General features: G+C 48.3%; 1 protein-coding gene across 2 annotated transcripts in view; it reads right to left on the reverse strand.

Moving 5' to 3' along the window:
* WAS (WASP actin nucleation promoting factor) overlaps positions 1 to 20488 on the reverse strand; it is a 152734-nt gene extending 132246 nt beyond the window's left edge. The window contains exon 1 of one of the 2 annotated variants that reach the window (XM_085629630.1): positions 20065 to 20488. In XM_085629630.1, the coding sequence (XP_085485756.1) occupies positions 20065 to 20184 (120 nt within the window). In that variant the 5' untranslated portion in view covers positions 20185 to 20488. The remainder of the gene's footprint in view (positions 1 to 20064) is intronic. The other variant, XM_085629631.1, reaches the window with a different exon arrangement.
* Positions 20489 to 20969: the final 481 nt, after the last annotated feature.

Here is a 20969-nt window from a genome sequence, read left to right on the forward strand (position 1 = left end):
TTACCAGGTTATTGAGGTTTCCTGCCTTTGTTTTTACTATCCATTGAAAATGCAGGGATTCAGGGCCAGGTGTATCAAAAAAGCATAATGCGATTCCCAAATAGCGATTTTTACCAGATCGCTATTTGGGAATCGTAAAATGCTACGTATGTAGGAATCTGTAACATTTTTGCGATCCCTTAATATTACCTTATAGCGATTCGCTAAATAGCGAATCACTATTAGGTAATATGACTCCATTCATTCCTACGGGCTTGCAGGCCCATAGGTGTGAAGGGTTTTGCATTCGCTAATTTGCGATTAGCTAAGGTAATCGCAAATTAGTGAATGCAAAGCCATGGATGCCCGGGGGCCTAAAATCAGAAAGTGTGCAAATGTAGAGCACACACATGCCCTAGGGGCATGTGTGCGCTACATCGCACTTTGAAAAATGCATTTTTGCACACTGTTAATATCAATTTGATGTTGATGGTAATTATCATTTCTTAAATGTAAAGTTCGCATTTAGGAAAGGCTTCTGACATGTGCATTAGGGATTCACAAATTGTGATTCCTTGTTTGCATTCACAATTTAGGTAATCGTAAAATATTGCGATTACCTAAATTGCGAATCTAAAAGCCGAACTCTGCGATTCGCACCGTTTGCGAATGCAAAATGCTTTCATACACCTGGCCCTCAGTTTACTACGGGTGCAGAGTTTATCTTAACCAGGCTGTTGTAGTTGGTGTTCTTACTTGCATACACCTGTAAGTAGACTAGTGTCTGTGGTTAGTGATGGGAGGGGTGTTCTCCTCTGTCAGGGCTGGTCACTTCTCATGTCCAAGGTTTTAGTTTGAGAAGGAGGGGCAATGAACCTCAAGTAATTTAGAGGTTCTACACCATGGATGTAGGTTTTTGAGGAAGAGAACTGGTTCTCGTGGGAGAATTTAATTTAAATGAATTTGGGAGGGATGGGTCAGAGTTTCCAGAAAACTGTTGCCTGGCTAGATGCATTACACACATTTTTGTGACCAGTTGTTGGAAATGGGGGTTGTTTGCGGGTCGACTTCGATGATTTCTTCTACTTTTGTGGTTTACATAATTAATAAAAATTAAACTATCTGAAATAAATAAAAGGCACTTGACCAATGTGAGTGTCATCTTTGGCCGCTGGAGGGATTCTGTTTCATCAGTGCCCTCTTGGGTGGCGCTTCTCCAACCGCGGCTTGCGGACGGAGTCAAACACGAACCAGCCCAGGGCTTCACTACAGTCGCCCATGCACTGACCCACTTCATTCAGTCCTTGGTGTCATTCGAATTCCATGAAACTGCTGAATGTGAGGTTGTTGCCTCTGAGGCAAAAGGGGTGTCTAGTTCAGACAAAGATGAAACACTGCAGTATTACCAAAAATAAATGCAGATCCCGTGGCGCGCTCCAGCATTCGCTACTTGCTACATCTGGGGTACTCATGCTGGACTATGAGAGACGAGGAAGTTATATGCACAGCGCTGCAGGGGACTTGGAGCACTGTGTGTGCAGGAAGCAGATCAGAGATGGCCTGCAGCATCCCAGGACCCTTCGGCCTCCAAACACAGGGGGTTCCTGATCCTTACTGTTCCAGCCCCACCAGGCGCATCGCTGCGCGTCCCTCTTACAGGGTATGTGGGCGTGGATGTCCACAGGACATATGAATCGCCCAATCCAAACACAATTGAGAAAGATAAACAGGAAAATACAAAAACATTGTCTGGTTAGTGGAACTGAGATAGTTAAGGCCACATAGCCCCTCAACATCATGCATGGTTGTGTTGGCGGGGTTCTCGGCCACTGCTAAGACCCTCAGACTGCACCTCGATGAGGTGTGGACCGGTCATCCCTCTGTCCTGGAATGAAGTGCCCCATGGTGGTGCTACTGGGTCCAGTGACCTTCCATTTCACAGCCCTTTCACAACAGGTCATCTGAAGGATCATTGGTATCCGGTACAGCTGTATCCCTTCCAGGTCACGTGTGTGAGTGACACTGGTGTGACCTTGCATTGCAGACCAGGTAGTCTTTCTTCTCTGTAATAGCCGCTCTTCGAGTCGATACTGCAGCCACATACGTTGATCTTCCAAAATCACTAAGTAGTCTATTTGAATGTCAGAGGGGTGGGCACCTTGAATACGGCTCATCTTGACATTTTCATTTTTTTCTGGCCTTCCGGCGGAAGTGACGTTGGAAGGAACAGCAATGGAAGGAATATGGTATATTGGGCAATTTTAATAGTTAGCCTGTGCTATAGTGCATAAAGCACAGCAGGCGGCTATGTGGGGAGTGAGAAGTAATGACACATGCTGGCAAAGAATTAAGGGGCATATCAGCAACAACCAGCGATAATTATTGCTAAGCGCACTTAGCACTAGGATAATTATCGCCGGCTAGCGTGGATCTTTATCGCTGAGATAGCGTGCTATTAGCACCGCTTATCTCAAAAGCGATAAAAAATCGTAGCGCTAACTGCCTAACGTGAGATTATCGCTGGAAACCCAGTGATAATCTCACGAAATGTGGCGTTAGCTTGTTGATAGGGACTCACAAACTTAGCCATGATATCCACCCTCCATAGGATATCATGGCTAAGTCAGTCCTGAAGCAGGCGTAAGGAAAGTAGCGATAACAGGGGTTATCGCTACTTTTCCTGCCGCTATGCTTCATAGCGTGGGGTTTGATGATAGGAGCAATGTCGCTTAGAGACATTTCTCCTGTGATGTCAGGTCAGGCACGCCCACTTTGCATGTCATTAGAGATGCAAAGCTGGGTGTTAAGAATAGGTGCGCTAATGCAAGGTTTCACGTGTTAGCGTGACCTTGCTAATTAGGCGATAAAATTATCGCCGCTTTTCGGGCGAAAGCGGCCGCAAAAGCGGCGATAATTTTATATCGCCGCCTTGTAAATATGCCCCCTAAGAGGGAAAGAGTCAATCCCTAGAGGATGCTGTAAATTTGTATCTGAATTGACAAAAGGTTGTTTTGTTGTGTCCAGTACTTCAAATGGGCCGCTACTGTCCGGTACTGAGCACCAACACTTTTTCATATTGAGAGGGAGAGTACCTGCACTTCTCAAGAAAAACGTAATAATTTTAATTGGAGAGTACCGGCACTTCTCAGAAACAAGCAGGCACTCTGGTACAGAGCATTTCCTGCACTTCTATTTTTCCATTTCAAACACTGGTTGGGTCACGCTTGTGGCATTTATTTAGGCAGATGTTTTTATTGTTGCCCTGTGGTGACCTCAGAGCGCAAAATGTTATCATTTTTATCATCAATCCATATATTTTGCAAGGCATCCAGAAACATGTTCTTTGGGTGGAGGGGGGGGGGGGTCTTTAAATTCAAGGGTGGGGGTCAACTTTCAACCAAATGTAAAGCGCCCCCACTTATGTTTCCTTCCTCGTGTACATCAAGCTGTCACCATCTGTGAACTGACTTACACGTGCAAATGTCTTGGCTTATGAGACCAAAACCACGTGTCCTCCTCGGGAAAGCAGGCGTCTCACAACTAAAATGAACTTACACAGAACTTTCTCTATGAATAAATCTTCTTTGCAAATGGGATGTGAGTGTTCAATGGCGTGGAATTAGTGGCCACAAACCCGTTTCCGGCATCTTCCCACCCTGGAAAGAGTTGGAGGCAGGGGCGGCTGGTGACATTTGAAAGTGGTGGGCGTAAACTTATTGCCGTACTGCACTATGGCGAGCGAGCGTAGGCAGCGAGCCTGAACAACTTAAGTCGGGTTCCGGGGGGTGGGGGGGGTTGGGGCTTGGTGGGAAATAAGAGTGGACAAATGGTGCATTTTCAAGCAAGCTTGAAGAAGCAGGAAGGTTAATAAAGCACTATGATTGAAATATTTATCATTTAAGAAATTGCCAATTTTTGAGCTATAGAGGACCATCTTTGCGTATTTTACCAGCAGAGTGCCCGCTCTTTTATTAACTGGCCTGTCAGCACTAAAATGAGTTTCTTCCCGAAACCGCTTTTCAATAAAGAAACTTCACTCTGTCCTTGTTTTCCTCAGAAGATCCCTCAGTGTTCTGGTCTGTTTTAATGCAATTTCTAAACCATTTTAATATGCAAAGTGGGAGTTTCCCAATATTTATCTATCTTATTTCATGGCTATATCTGCTTTATTCAATTCACAATAAAGGGTCACTCAAAGTCTCACACATATGGCCTTAAAATGTCACACATCAGCAAACACAATCACTGGAAATGTCACACATAAGCAAACTGGAAACTTGGCAGCTATGAGCAGGCAAGGGGGGGCTTCAAGAGAAAGACGGCGAGAAAGAGAGGGGGGCAGAGAGAAGACCATCGGAGAGAGAGAGAATGAATGGATGGAGAGAGAGAGGCCGTTTGAAGGTCCTCTCACAGAGGGCACTGGTCCAAGTGGAAGCACTGAAACCAGTGAAGAGTACAGTAAGTGCACCTTCAGGGAATGTAGCGTTCAGCGCTCCTTCGTGCGTGTCTTTGTGTACAGTTAGATACGAGTTTGTTACTCAGGAAACTGAAATCAAACCATTCATGTGTGCAGCTCATGGGAACAATCTGCCGTATCGTCAAGAATAATAAAACGAGCAACACCTATATAATTAAAATTCCACCAAACGAATCCTGAACAAAAGACAAGATAAGACCACAATTAAACTCCACACCGTCGGGCTGCCCATGGTAGTGGCTGAGGGGTTTCCTGTGCTCCAGGAAGCGCTAGGTGCGGCTGCTGCTGTCTGTGGAAATGGAGTGCAGGCAGAAAGTAACTAGTGAGTGGGTGAAGGGAGAAAACGCCAAAAGGTCAAGAGCGCAGAAGAAGCGCTCTTCCTGAGTGCCAGTCTGCCACATTTCCTGCCATTATGGCCGCCCGAAGCACTGTGGGCACGGTTTCTGCAAGTCAGTAAAGACATTATTACGACTATTTACTATTTACTGATATGCCTTTACACACCTCTCTCCACACAACAGTTCACATACGTCAGGTATATTGCCACAGTATACAAGCATGCATCGGTTTGCTGTGCAATTTTACACGGCGTTCCAATCCATGCATACAGAAACCCTGTAAACACAAAGATTTCATCATCACTCAAGTTAATATTCCTCATTTTATCGACAGCGTGAAAAGCTTAAGTGGCCCTGTCGGATTCGAACTAGTGAAATGTATGTCACACCGACCTTGGGCTGCAGAGGCATTAGCCCGCTGAGCTACTGCTACAGCGAATACATATACAGACCCTATACATATTTTAATAATACCGTTCTATGTTACCCTGCTCGTGAACACTGGTTTGTTGTGTATTTGTGCGAGATGTGGTCACAGTAAGAAACATGAATGCATGCACTGCATGGATTAAACTAACAGCTACGGAAAGGAGAGCAGCAGAACAGGACTCTTGTGATGATATTTTAAAAAGAAAATTGAAAACTTAAACGCACAAATTTTTCTAAAAAATAATATGTCCATCTAGGTCAAAGTCCGAATCTAAATGCAGCATCTGGAAATACGTCTGGTGGATAAATTGTCCATTGAGGCAGTGACAAGAGTTATGACTTCCTCAAACGGTGTGATCTGGGGCATATTTTTCCCTCCCTGGCTAAAAGAAGCTTGGAATATCAGGTCTGACGATTGATTCCAGAGTAAGCAAGTTTAATATCTCCAAATTGTTCCCTATAAGCAGTTTCCATAGGTGGCATGAGGGGCGGTTGAGTGCGTTGTTGTGGATCTTAACCAGGGGATAAAACCGAACTTTATAGCCCCAGGCAAAGCAGAGTGAGTATTTATGTTACATTTAATATCAAAGTCAAGCCCGCTTTGACTGCTCGCAGCAAAGTACCTGCGCACAACTCGAAACCTGCATTTCCACATGCACACCCCAACCACTTCAAAGGCAATGCGGTGGGGATTAGCCGTCTAGCCATGTGACAGCTACGTGTTACCCTACGGAAATCTCATTTCTTAGCATTCGCCATCACACATGTTGCACTGCGAGGTATTTCTACATCCATCCCAGTGGTATGGATGTATCGACCTATGTGGGATGAAATGCCACGTGCCGACTTAGCCCCGCCAAACCGGAACCTGTTACAATATTATTGATGCACACGCTTAAAATAACAGATATACACAGTAGAGATTATTGTCATAAATGAACTTCTGTCTACTAGTGTGCTCCCTAGTAGTAATTCCGATCTGTCGACCAGTGGTAGCACTGATCACTCGTACTCGGGTTTTCATCGTTCGACAGATCGGAATTAATCTGGATAATTGGATAATGTGATATTTAAGACTGGCATAATAATATTTGGCAGGAGTTTACCCGAAATCAGGGTTCTTTTGGACCATAAAATATTGGTTGTTGCCAACGGAATTATACGAGACATGATATTGGAGATTACTACTAGGGAGCACACGAAAATTTGGAAGGTTCAATATATTACAGATACTCAGCCCTGAAGAAGTCGTATGGGATACACCCTTAAACGGCGAAACGCGTTGGGATTGGAAGGATTCTGTACGAATAAAAAAGAAGAACAGAAGTTCATTTATGACAATAATCTCTACTGTGTATATCTGTTATTTTAAGCGTGTGCATCAATAATATTGTAATTTGTATCAATCTTAGATTGAGCCTGTAGGGAGTTTGGGTGTTATTCCCTTATTGATAGCACCGCTGGTAATCTCTATTTTCATATTCGTGTTCTTAATAAGTTGTGCAATTTTGTTTGTTGCGCCATTTAGCCTTTCACACCCACTTTAATACAAACCGGAACCTGTGCTGTAAACACTGCTCACAAATGTTTACAGGAGGCCCAAATCTTTCCACTATTTCGATAGTATAAGGCTAAGCTAGAAAAGAAATGGCCTTTACTCGCACACCAAACCCGTTAACACCTAAAGTGGGGAGATGCGGCTGGGCCTGTAAAATGAATGCCAGTAAGTTAACGGTCTGTCGACATGTCCCTACAAAAGCTCACTGATAACACTTTGGGGAACCAGCATGGCACACCTGAAGGGCATGGGTCGAGGACTGTCAGATCAGCCTAGTACGGGGAAGTAGAAAATGCAAGAGAAATGTAATGTTGACAATGGGGGGAGGTAAAGAAAGACATGGCTGGGGGGGGGGGGCAAATAGAAGAAGGGAGCGAAAGAAGTAAGAAAGGAGATGTACGTAGGAGAAGGAAAAATGGGTAGGGAGAGAAAGATGCAGAGGAATGGGCGGATTTAATGGTGAAAGTACTGGATGAAGGAAACGTGGAGAAGGAAAGTGGGACAGAGTAAAGGTGCAAGAAAGAGTGGAAGGAAGACTGCTAAAAGGAAGATGCAAAAAGGGTGAAAGGATGGTCAAATCAATGGGAGAATTGAATAACTGAATGGAAAGTGAATGAATGGGTGGAGGGGTGGTGGACTGAATTAAGTACGACGAAAGGGAAAGAAGAAAATGCTGGTGGATCTGACTCTTGTAGGGAGGCACGAGATTGCCTGTTTGGTGCCATGATAGCCAAGGTTTATAACAGGGACCTAACCCAAGCACCTGCAGCGCAGGGTTGCTCCCAACCCTGTGGGAGGCCACCAATCAGCCTAATGCCAATTAAACTCTGTGAAATACCACCTCTGTCTAACTGCCCTCCCAGGGGCCTCTCTCTCTCCACAGCGTGCAGCCCCCTGTCTAACTCCTCTCTCAGGGGCCTCTCTCCACAGCGTGCAGCCCCAGGTCTAACTCCTCTCTCAGGGGCCTCTCTTCACAGCGTGCAGCCCCAGGTCTAACTCCTCTCTCAGGGGGCTCTCTCCACAGCGTGCAGCCCCCTGTCTAACTCCTCTCTCAGGGGCCACTCTCTTCACAGCGGGCCACTGTGTGACCCTTCTTCATATGGTGGTATTGGTGCTCTCCAGGCTTGATTATAGCAATGCCCTTTTCCTGGCGGCACCTGAATCCACTCTGAATGTTCTCCAAAGAGCACAGAATGCAGCTGCACGGATGCTCACTGGTACTGCCAAAAGCTCTTCTGCTCGGCCTGCCTTGAAGGCCTTGCACTGGCTACCTATTAGAGCCCGCATTAAATTTAAATCTCTCTGCATAGTGTTCAAAGCCCTACAAGGATCGGGTCCCCCCATTCTAAGAGATTTGGTCCACTCTTACAAACCTACGCGAGCCCTTCGTTCTGAAGATGGTAATCTAGTAATGATACCCAGGGAAAAAAAGGCGAAATCGGGTGGACGTCGGTTTTCTATTAATGCAGGTCAACTATGGAATGCTCTACCGATGGCTTTGCGTAAAGAACCCAATTTGGCAAAATTCCGCAAAGCATTGAAGACCTATCTTTTTCCTCTGTAGGTCTCTCCCTGTGTCTTGGGGTAGCGGCTCAGTACATTGTTAGCGCTGGGACGCTCAAGGGCAGCCATGCGCTTTAGAAATCTCTTTTCATTTCATTCATTTCATTTCAGTTCATATTTTGCACGTGCCCGATCATGTTACGTTACCGGTTCATTGCAGGGGTATTTTAATTTTCCAGCTATCCCTTTGCTGCAACCATTGAATCCCACCCCAGCACTAACCCCACGACAGCCCCGCAGTGTAACTGGCAGTCCGTAGATGTTAGCGAAGTGTACTAAGTGCCGTCCCAGCAGGATACTGCACTTTATAATGAACTTGAGGGGAGAGGACCCAGCCTCACCCACTCCCAGCAGCCCTTGAGCTTTAGGATAATTTCAGAGTCTGTCAGTGGCAGTCCAGCTGAAGGTATGTCGGCGCAGGCCACGCGGGGACGAGAGTCAGTAATAACCAGGCGTCCGCCTCAATGAAAGCGTGCGTCACTAATTTAGAAGGAACACCGGCCATGCGCAGGCAGTCTGCCTGTGAAAGGCCGGTGTTCCTTCTAAATTAGTCACGCACGCTTTCACGTCCTGGTAAACTCACTGAACACACCGAAAAAAGTCATATACATAACAGAACTGGTCATATATAGTCCAAAGACAAGCTACCTGTAACTGTAATCGGCATATCCAATTCCTGCATTTTCGATAACGCGACCAGTGTTCTCTCGCGCCGGGCGGGCTCCTCGAGACTGCAGAAGACAGCATGGCAATGAGCACGAGCCAAACTGGAAAATGCTGGATTGACCCCTCCCCCAAACCCCAGCACACCTCACCAACCAATCACCTAATAATAAACAACTGTTGCTGGGTCTCTCTCGAGGAAGAGGCAGAGGCCACTGCCACACCCCACTACATTCCCCGAAGCCGGACTGGCCCGCCCCCAGCCATTGGAATGAATGGGGAGCTTCTGACTCCTCCCTGGGCTTTAGGAATAACGCCCAAAATCCAAAGCTATTCTGGCAGTGAAACCAGGCCTTTCCCACCTGTGTGTCGTCACTGCCCTGCTTTCTGGCTCAAGTTCGAAGAAATCTTCGCCCACCCAAAAGCATGCACAGCAGAGTAGCCAAGGGCCCTCCTCCCCCACCCCCTCAAAAACAAAAACGGATTTGCCCATGTTTGTTCACCGAGCAGCCAGCACAATTTATTGCTGGCTGCTTAGTGTTCCACCTCACTTTTTTTCAATCCCCCAGGGTGGCAGGGCGACGCCCATTTCGCCCGTTAACACCAGCCACCCCTGGTTGGAGGTGGATGAATAAATCCCTTCCCAGCCGGGAAAGTGAAGACCTCTCCCCCTCCAAAGAAATGGTGTGGGTGCAGGGAAGGGGCTTCATCGCCGGAAAAGTATCCTCCCCAAGGAGAAAAAAAAAGGCTCAAGCATATTTGCACTTGCTTTTTTTTTTTAAAGATACTTGTGTTTATTCTCACATGAAAAATGGAGGTCACAAAACCTTTCTAGAATAATGTCTGGAAAGGTGAAACCAGTTTCCAGGTGTAACCGGGGAAATATTGTGAATTCCAAAACCCTGTAAATTTCCACCAGTACATGGCAGGGAGCATCGGGTACAAATTCTGGACTGTGATTTGAAGACCGGGCCCTGGGCTCCCTTGAATTTCAAACAGGGCGACGCACTTTTACAAAAGGCAGTTTACGCCTTAGTTGGCTCTGGACTTGTGAACGGACTTGTGTAAAATTACTATCGAGGAGTGGGGGTCCCACGTGCCTGTGTGCTCGCTGAGCTGCAGGATGCTCTGAAGATGTGTTGACTACTCAAGTGCCAGGAGGGTAAGCCAGGATCTGTGCGTTCATGAGGCAACATACCTGAGGTTCAGACCCAGAGACGTCTTACAACCCCGGCACGCTGCACCAACTCCATGGGGCTCATCCTTCTCCAAACTCACCTCAGAGAAGTTAGAACTCATGAAGTTCTCCAGTTCCATCATGACTTTCATGACACACACAGGATTGACAACTTATCAAGGGAGGGAAGTAGAAGCGTTGCATGGTCCCACTCAGCTTCCGGTTATATAGCAAAACAGTCAAAGGTGGAGTGGGGCATCCAGGCCTAGAAGTATCGTGATGAAAGATCCGTGGGACCCTCAACAGCCATTTTACGCCCTTGGTATGTATCTTGCCATCGGCGTAATCGTGGCTGATAGCATCATCATTGGGTCTTATTTATGTGCCTCCACCAGCAAGCGATCCCCAGAGGTTAGCTGGGATCTATTCACGAAAAAGTGAATTAAAATTACCTCTTATCATAGAATTGATTTATTAAAGGAAACAATAAGGATAAGATTTAAAAAACAAAAGTGGATGTGGGAGTAGGATATGCAATGCATCCTTCACATCATGGAAAAGACTGGTCTACATGTTTCAGCCCACATGCGCCCTTGCTGGGTCATTGGCTTTCGTCAGGACCAAATCGGAGGAAGTGGTCCCCCTTTCTTTTTATTTTTATTACTCACATCAGGTGGAAGACTGTTCCAACTCCAACATTCAGGACGGGAGGGACCGGATCACAGAAAACAGGCTGCACCGACAAGAGGGCAGCTGAGCAGTCTCCCCGAAACCCTATGGGACAAATCTGAAGACAAAATAAGCATAGAACAATGCATTCTTGATTACCGGAACGAACAAAACCGGCTTACAAACTTGATCCAAGGGACAGTGGAATTAAAGTTGAATGACCATTCACATACCGTACAAACTTTTACCAACTGTCGATCAACCAACGTGATCTATGCCATTCAGTGTTCCCTGCGAGCTAGTGTACATAGGTCAAACTACACAAATGGCCAAGAACCATTTAACCCAACACAGGAGTCGTATCTGTTGAAAGGTGGTAAACGCCCCTTTGGTCTCACACTCGCTTGAAAAAGGCCACACTGAGGCAGATTTCACTTGGCAGGTCTTGACCAACCTACTCCACCCCCCAGAGGTGGCAAACTACAATCGCTCTTGAATGAATGCGAGTGTAGATGGATCACTTGCTGTGATTCTGTTAACCGTGGACTCAACACCCTAGATGAATGGAACAGTACTATCACCATGTAATGGCCGTCTGCCTCGTACATAGGTCCCTTATCTACGTTAGGGTACGTACATTCATCCCCTGGCCCTCTCCTCCCTCCTGGGCTCGTTCCATAATGTAACTGTCACCATTCACTTGTGTTCATGTGTTATTCTCTGCCAAAAGTTTTTCCACCTGAGGGTGATTGTTATCAGTTCCTGTCCTTACAAGTTCCGTCAACATCTCAAACATATAAGCCCTGTACTTCGTGCATTGACTTGTATTTCTCTGCATATTATGTCTCCACCTGCATGCAGTTGTCATTTTGTCCTGTCTACACAGGCTTGTGTTATTATATTGCACTTTGACTTGAAAGTTATCACACTCTCTGTACACCTACTGTATTCCTATTTTGTTTAAAAATGTGTACATTTTTCCTTCCCAAAGTAATAATCCCCAATGTGCATCAAGCTCCTTCTGATGTATATTGTATATGAATATGTATATTGTCTTTTATCCACCCCCTCCTCCTCATCCCATGAATGCAGCACACATAGAAAGAGAAAAAAACGAGGAGAAATAAAGTTATTTCTCCTTGTTGTGCCTCCCATGCGCCTCCCCTCGCGAGGCGCAGACTTTTGACACATTCCCAGGTTTACAGAACATTATAAATCTGGCAATGTGTTAAATGCCGTGGGTGTTACGTGGGAACACCCACCGTAACACTCATGGCACGCCTCCCCATCACAGTGTGAGGCAATGCAGCGACCTGCACTGCGTTGCCTCACACCATATCTACGAGGCCATGAAAAACCACACGGCAGATTTGCGTGGCTTGTAGATATGGCATTGCAACAGGTGCCACCAGAGCATCATTACAAGTTACGTTCTGGCGACGCAGGGGTCTTGTAAATGAGGCCCCTATTGTTTATCAAGATCAAGTCTTGCTTGGACAGTGTGATTATTGGTGGGCCATTGTGTGCAGAGTTCACTTCTGCGGTTCTGTCCCCACATCACCTTCCTGAGTAAGCCTTGGACTGTTCACCCATATCTACCATTGAGAGGCAACTGCTAAAGGGGCATATTTGGGGCTTAATTTGCAGAGCAATAGTATTTACGAATAGTGGATATCAGTGGTAAACTCCCAAATCCCCCACTGTTCAGGCCCATTAACCCCTGTACACCCAGGACCCTCAAACTGAGCCTAACATACACCAACCTGGAAAAGCCCACAAACCTTCTGGTTAGTTTTTGAGACTTCTGATATCCTTCATGGCATGCTGACCATCTTTAGCCAAAAAAAGGCACGTGCGACATTCAACAGCAAGCCCGACCCATGTCCACTCACAAAAACAGTGTATTCAAGGCTGCTCGAGAGAGTCCTCTCCAGATTGCTGAGTCCACACTCAACATCTGACCCTTCAGGGTGTGCAGAGTCTGCAAAAGCAGCAACTTAGAGAGGTTGCAAAGGTTTTATAACATTCAGGGAGTGCCGGCATGCCACGGTGAGGGGATGCTGCTCCGTGGGACCCAACTAATATCCCCAACGACTTAGAGAAAACCTGTCCCTGATTTGGGCTCATGAACACAACAGGGGATTGAGGCCATCAAACAACCGCTGAGATAGAAGCCTGATTCCGCTCTCTAGATAAGTGTAAGAGATGCTCAGCATGTGCCATTTCTGCCAGAGCCTGTGTAAGAACAATCCATTCAAACCCCACTTCTGCTGTCAAAGGGTATTAGAGAGGAGCTGGACATTGACTGGCTTCTTTGGACCAGTTTCCACTGGGCACCAACTTCCTGCTGTCATGGATGAACAACCCCAGCTTCCTAGGTCACGGATGTTCCAAGAACCTCGACTGAAGTAATCGTTCCCGCTTTGAGCATGTTCTTCTACCCTTCTGGAACACCAACAGTTGTTAGAAATGACAGGGTCCCTTCATTCAATGGGAAACAATTCAAAGACTTTGCTGAGCGCGTGGGCATTCATCTCTGGAGGATCATGTCCCAGTGGCCGCAAGCGAGTAGAGTGATGCACTGGGATTCGGAGAAAGACCACGCTAATTTGTAACTCAATATCTCTGAATTTGGTCAAATTCTCAGAGATGGCAGATATCTTTGACAATACTAAGGGCAAGTACCTGGCACAGTTGGGTTGTTGCTTGGGTGGAAAAACACATCTTGCCCAAACAAGGTCATCCTCACTCCAAATGCACCAAGGAGCAAAGCCAGGCCGTCTCATAAATGTCACGGAGACCTTATTCAAGCCAGACACAAAAGCTCTCAAAAACATGAGTCTTCATTTGAACATCAACCTAGCATCGTGACATCAGAGGATCCAGGCTCACAATACAGGGAAATGGACAGTCTTTCGCAAGAAATTCCTTTTTACTTCAAAATACTCAACAGAGCGCGGTACAAGATCTCTTCTGACAGCGACTGCACAGACATTGAGGAAGTTCTTTAAGTCAACAACCCCTTTCGAGGATTTTATCTTTGAAGCCTGGAGGTCCTACCCATATGACCTCACATCTCCCTCCCTGAGCCCTGCCATCCTCCCACAAACACCTTGAAATGCTCATAACTGTCAAGGACTGAAAGACCCTCCAGGGTGGGTCTGGGACAGAAAATAGGCTGTGCACCAAGAAAAATGTGCCCTCCATTAGCCAATCAGATAGACAACTAAGTGGCCCACGTTCTTTTAACTGGGGCGGTTTTGAACTTGTAAAGACAAGCTGAACAGGTGTTTTGCAGAGTATGGGAGAATTCATGCACTTGTGTTTGCTGCAGACAATATTTGTGGTAATATCAGAGAAATCAACAGTAGAAACCGGCCCAGCAGACCATAAAACAGACCCACAAACAGCCAAATAATGGCTCACACACTGTCCTCCAAGACAAGCTGTTTTGGCACTGCCAGATTGCCCTATAGGACAGTCCGATCATGAAACTCTCTCCCCCAAGTATGGTATATTATTGTTATTGTTATAGCGCACTTGGCATCGCAGCGCTTTCTGAAAGACGGGGTGTCTCTTCCGCCCCAGTTCTACCGTTTTCATCACAGACCAGACTCTGGAATGGTTTGTGTCGGTGTGTGGTCCGTGGTGAGTGAGATTGTGTCTGATGTACGGATCTTCTTGGCTGATATGCACAGCCATCAAATCAGATGCAGATGTGGTTGTCTGCTGGTGAAAGACGGACAGATGATTTTACACCATGGCTCTGCTGGGTGTGTGCTCACAGCTCTACTCTAGACTAACCCATTTTAATTTCACTCGGATACTCCTGAAACATTCAAATAAAGAGCCATATTTACAACGAAGTAACACAGCGAGGTGCTGCAAGCCATATGGCTGCACCATGCTACATTTCTTTCTGAGCAAAGGGATACATTATATTTATAACAATATGATGTAACCCTGAGTTCTCCTCTGCACTGGCGCACCGTAGGCTGCCATGAGCCACCACAGGCACCCTAGCGTCATGTTCCACGGGTGCCTGTGTTGCGGGGATGATTGTTTTTGTGCAGGAAGGGCCGCCTTCCTGCACAAAAACAATCATGAGAGGAGTTTCCTCTTTCTATGTGTGCTGCAGAACACAGCACGCATACAGAGAGGAAAAACAAGGAGAAATAAAAGTATTTCTCCTCGTTGCGCCTCCTTACGGCTCCCCTGGGGAGGGGCAGGATTCTGACGCATTCCCAGGTTTACGAAAAGTTGTAAATCTCAGAATGCGGCAGAATCCATGGGGTTGTGTGGGAACAGCCACGGAACGCCCCTTACATGCAAAGTGCTGCGTGAAAAAGGGCCGTATTTACAAGAACACGAAAAGCCCAGCAGGGTGGCTTTACGTCTTTTAGTAAATATGGAGCACCACACTCCGCCGCCGGTGCGTCACAGAAAGTGAAGCACTGGCGGCACAAGGGGTTTGTAAATATGCCCCAAAGTGCATTGCTGCACCTCGCGGCCTGCTAGCGGTTATTATCACTATGACTGTGGTCGAATGAGGTCAACGAAAGAATTCGACTGCCAGTCTTTCTAGCAAGGAAATAAACACTAAAAGCAATTCCTTGCTTAGGAGAGGCTCCCACTAGCAGGCTCTAGGGACAACTCTCTCCCCAAGAGCACCTACAGCCACGTAAAGTCCCCTCGACTCATCCGTGGCTACCCCAGCGCACCCAATGGCCACCGCCCCACACATGGCACTACTGTCTGCTCACCGTCTCCACTGCACCTCATATACCTGGCGCTCTAGCTTGCCTTCCCTCTACCCCAGCCCCCCAGCTTGTCTTCCCTCTACTCCAGCCCCCCAGCTTGCCTTACCTCTACCCCAGCCTCCCAGCTTGCCTTCACTCTACCCCAGCCCTCCAGCTTGCCTTACCTCTACCTCAGCCTCCCAGCTCGCCTTCACTCTACCCCAGCCCCCCCAGCTTGCCTTCACTCTACCCCAGCCCTCCAGCTTGCCTTACCTCTACCCCAGCCTCCCAGCGTGCCTTCCCTCTACTCCAGCCCCCCAGCTTGCCTTCACTCTACCCCAGCCCTCCAGCCCTCCAGCTTGCCTTACCTCTACCCCAGTCCCCCAGCATACCTTCCCTCTACCCCAGCCTCCCAGCTTGCCTTCCCTCTACCCCAGCCCCCCAGCTTGCCTTACCTCTACCCCAGCCTCCCAGCTTGCCTTCCCTCTACCCCAGCCCCCCAGCTTGCCTTACCTCTACCCCAGCCTCCCAGCTTGCCTTCCCTCTACCCCAGCCCCCCAGCTTGCCTTACCTCTACCCCAGCCTCCCAGCTTGCCTTCCCTCTACTCCAGCCCCCCAGCTTGTCTTCCCTCTACTCCAGCCCCCCAGCTTGCCTTACCTCTACCCCAGCCCCCCAGCTCGCCTTCACTCTACCCCAGCCCCCCAGCTTGTCTTCCCTCTACTCCAGCCCCCCAGCTTGCCTTCACCATACCCCAACCCTCCAGCTTGCCTTCACTCTACCCCAGCCCTCCAGCTTGCCTTCACTCTACCCCAGCCCTCCAGCTTGCCTTACCTCCACCCCAGCCTCCCAGCTTGCCTTCCCTCTACTCCAGCCCCCCAGCTTGCCTTACCTCTACCCCAGCCTCCCAGCTTGCCTTCACTCTACCCCAGCCCTCCAGCTTGCCTTCCCTCTACCCCAGTCCCCCAGTTTGCCTTCCCTCTACCCCATATTCACAAATTTGGACAGTAACCCTTTAAACAGCCAAAAAGGACAGAGTTGTTTAAACCTATTCCAAAAAAGTGCTCCCTTTCAAGCAATACCTTGAGAATAGCAGCTGTTCCCTTCTGTACCTTTACTTCTGAGAGGTTTTTCAATAGTGATATGTGCTACACTTGCACACCTGTGTGTAGTTAAGAATATTATCTCATTGATTAAAAACTTTACACAAATGTTACTACGTTCTGGCATGAAACTCAATACTTAACATGATCTTACGTCAAAGTTTTAGCAAGTTTGTAATTCGAGACACATCCCACCCCCCCAAATCACAATTCAGAAAACAATCACTGTAATAATACACAATATAAAATGCTATAACCAATCATAAATATATTTAACAAGAGTCTTTGGTAATAGGTTCCCTCCCCCCAGGCACTCCAGCTTGCCTGGCCCTCTACCCTAGGTTCGTTCCTTCACTTCCCTCTACCCCAGGCACTGCAGCCTGCCCCCTCACCCCAGGCACTGCAGCTTGCCCCCTTCCCCCAGGCACTGCAGCTTGCCCCCTCCCCCAAGGCACTGCAGCTTGCCCCCTCCCCCAGGCACTGCAGCTTGCCCCCTCCCCCAGGCACTCCAGCTTGCCCCCTCCCCCCAGGCACTGCAGCTTGCCCCCTCCCCCAGGCACTACAGCTTGCCCCCTCCCCCCAGGCACTCCAGCTTGCCCCCTCCCCCAGGCACTCCAGCTTGCCCCCTCCCCCAGGCACTGCAGCTTGCCCCCTCCCCCAGGCACTGCTGCTTGCCCCCTCCCCAGGCACTGCAGCTTGCCCCCTCCCCCAGGCACTGCAGCTTGCCCCCTCCCCCCAGGCACTGCAGCTTGCCCCCTCCCCCCAGGCACTCCAGCTTCCTCCTCCCTCCAAGGCATTCTGGCTTAACTCCTAGTCCAGGATCACCCGCTGCAGGTGTGTGTGTGTATATATATATGTACGTACTTGTGTAGCGCATGCTGGTGTGTGCGTGTGCACGTATGTGTATGTGTGTGAGAGGTGTGCCCATTGTCCACCCTGCTAAAATGCTGACCCTAGCTCAATGTCGGTAATTCTAAGCAACTTCTGGACATCCATGGGATGATGCCTATTGCCTGGGCACAATAGTCGACATTTGCAACAATTCTAGTGTATACCAGGATGATGCCCACTGCCCCCTGTGTAGAATACTGGCCTTGGCTCAGTGGTGGTAAATCTGTGGTATCTAGAGGAAAGTGCCCATTGATGACACATAAGAAAATTCTGGTCCTCACAAAATAGTGGCACTCCTTGACAACTAGTGGGCATCCAAGGCAAGAGGCTCATTGTCCGCCCTTGGTAAAATTCTCTCCCTACTACGATGATGATATTTCTTGGCAACTTATTGGCATCCATGGCATGCTGCCCACCACGGCTAAAATCCTGGCCTGCCACAGTGGTGGTAAGTTCTGGCAGTTTATGGCATCCATTCCCCAAAATGTGTTGCCGTTCCTGGCATATTGTGTGCATCCATGGTTTGATAGTGTCTAACACTGAATGCTGGTCCCGGCAGAATGGTGGTCCTGGCAAATGGTGGTCCTGGCAGAATGCTGGTCCTGGCGGAATACTCGTCCTGGCAGAATGCTGGTCCTGGCAGAATGCTGGTCCTGGCAGATGGCGGTCCTGGCAGAATGGTGGTCCTGGCAGATGGTTGTCCTGGCAGAATGGTGGTCCTGGCAGATGGTGGTCCTGGCAGAATGCTGGTCCTGGCAGATTAGAACGGTGGTCCTGGCAGAATGCTGGTCCTGGCACAATGCTGGCCATTCCTGACATGCTATGCACACTCATGGCTCTGGAATTACTGTCCATGGCAGAAAGGTGGTCTTTGCTCCACGGTGGTAATTTTGAGCATACTGTGAGCATATATTGCGTAATGGCACCCACACTTCGTATAACGTTCACCTTGGCGCTACAGTAGTATTTCCTGATGTACTGTCGCCATCCATGACACGATGGTGGTTCTGGCAGTATTGGGATGAATTTTGAAATATTGTTGACATCCATCTGACAATAGAGTTAATTGTTGACATACTGCAGGCATCAATGGCACGTGGAGGAAGGTTCACACACACACACACACACACACCCACACACACACATACACATACCACACACACACATATACCACACACACACACACACACACACACACACACACAGACCAGGAAGAGCTCAGTTTACAGGAGATCTAATTTCTCTCACACATTCACTATATTCGAGACAGGCTGAAAAATATGTGAACCTCCCTCACACATGGAACCACTACACCAAAGGGAGTAGTGTTGACTTCTCTTACACAACGTTGTAAAATGCGGCAATTTTGAAGTGAGACCTTCAGTCTCTGATGGCTTTTTACCTAACAGCAGACTGCAAGCTTATAGTGCGAGGTCCATGCTTCTAAAGGAACTAGAACTACAAGTCCCAGATTGCATTGTGATGTTTTAAAACCCAGGGTTGCTGAATGTACCCATAATAGCATGGGCCACCTAGCAGCTATTGTCATTATGCTCACACATGATTGTTAGCACCAGGAGCTTGTTCCGCGCTGTAAAATCAGCACAAACGGCACCATGCTCTGCACCAGCGAGGGCTGCTTCTTTCTGCCGCTCACGTAGATTTTCTACTCGAGCTGCAGATTTTTCTATGCAAACAGTTGCCCCCAGGCGAGTGCCCGCGATGAGAAATCATGCCAGGACTCGTCCTAGCGCTTCATTTTCTTGCTCGCCAACATGGCGTTGGGGTGAGCCGCATGCAAGAAAAACTTGGTGATGTGGCTGTTGGCTGAGTTTTTCTGGAACGCCAGGCGGAGTGGGCAAAACTCCGCCAGCGGAGCAGAGTTTACCGCCCACCCCTAAAATAAATGAACATCCCGGTGGTAACTCTTGCGGCACATACATACCTCTCAATTCCCCCTCATTCGGAGACTGGCGCCCACCAGTGAACCATTTTCCCTCCCCCAAGGCAAGCAGAACATAATTTACTCACCCCCACCATGCAAGCGGCCCTCACCCTCTCAAACAAAATTCACCTTCACTGCATAATTGCACACCACGCCGTCTCCATCTGTGGCCTCTAGGCGCTACTGCCAGATAATGTCTGTTTCTTGTTACCCATCAACCTCGGAAGGGTCGAAGGTTGAGTGGAAGCTCCGGCGGTCAAGCCTTAGACCATGAGCTCAAACCAGGCTAGCGCTGCATGCGTTATAATGACCCACCAGGCACCCTTCTTGGCGCATACACCTTCATTAATCCTGCTTTGAGACACAACAGTTTGAGAGTTATGGCGTGCATGTTGGATTCTACAGTCATAAACACGCCGCCATTCTTCACACTTACTCAGTCCCCTTAATCCCCACGCTGTCACAACCGCTTGAAGGCACACAGTTGTCCAGGCACTAGAAGAGAGAAATAGATGGGGGGAGGTGAGGGCCTCACCGTGCATTTTTTGCCCAGCAGCTCAAAGACTTTGTCGTTCTCCTGGCTCAGCAGCAGGCAGGAGGGCACGTTATCCACCTGCCCGTTCCGGGGTCCCGACCTGTTGCCCCCCCGGCTCATCCTCCCTTCTCGGTGCGGCGGGTCCTACCCTGGGATCCGGGGCGTCGGTCGCGAGGCCTGGGCGCTGGAAGGGGACTTCCGCCGAGCAGCGACTGCTGCCTTCTCTTGCTGGTGAAGTCGTTCTGCTCGCACAGGAAGCGTCGGATAAACCACCAGGCTGAGCCCGGGGCCTCGTCACACCGAGGGCTCGCTGTGGTAACACCGAGAAGCCCTCTCTGCTTCCTCTCTCTAGCGCCCACTTCCCTTTCTCGCGCAAGAGCCGCTGCACGCCGCTGCACTCTAGTGACATGCTCGGAGTGTGCCCGGAGAGCATCTATGCAATCCCTCCACCCGCACCCCCCACTGGGCATGACAACAGGTGCATGTGTATTCAACATGTGTATATATATATGCATACATAACAGAAGCAGAACGACATCTGAATGACCCAATGTGTTACAGAAAGGCCTCATTTCAGGAACTTAAATCAATAAAGGATCAGGTTTTCAAAGAACTGGCACAGTGGAAGAGAGAAGGACTGATTAACAAACAGGAACATAACTTTCTTAGGAATGATCATCCAATGACTCCAACTCTATATTTTATTCCTAAGGTGCATAAGCGTTTAACTCCTATGCCTGGACGACCGATTATCTCGGCTCAAAAAAGCCTTCTCGAAGCCATGTCTAAATATGTGGGGCCTCATTTATGAAAAGTGACGCATCACTGCGTGAAAACAGTGATGCGTCACTTTTCACTGCGCCCTCCTTGCGACTCCAATGATGCGTCATATTTACAGTATGACG

This window comes from Triturus cristatus, chromosome 10, assembly GCF_964204655.1.
Source record: "Triturus cristatus chromosome 10, aTriCri1.1, whole genome shotgun sequence".
Taxonomy (NCBI): Eukaryota; Metazoa; Chordata; class Amphibia; order Caudata; family Salamandridae; genus Triturus; species Triturus cristatus.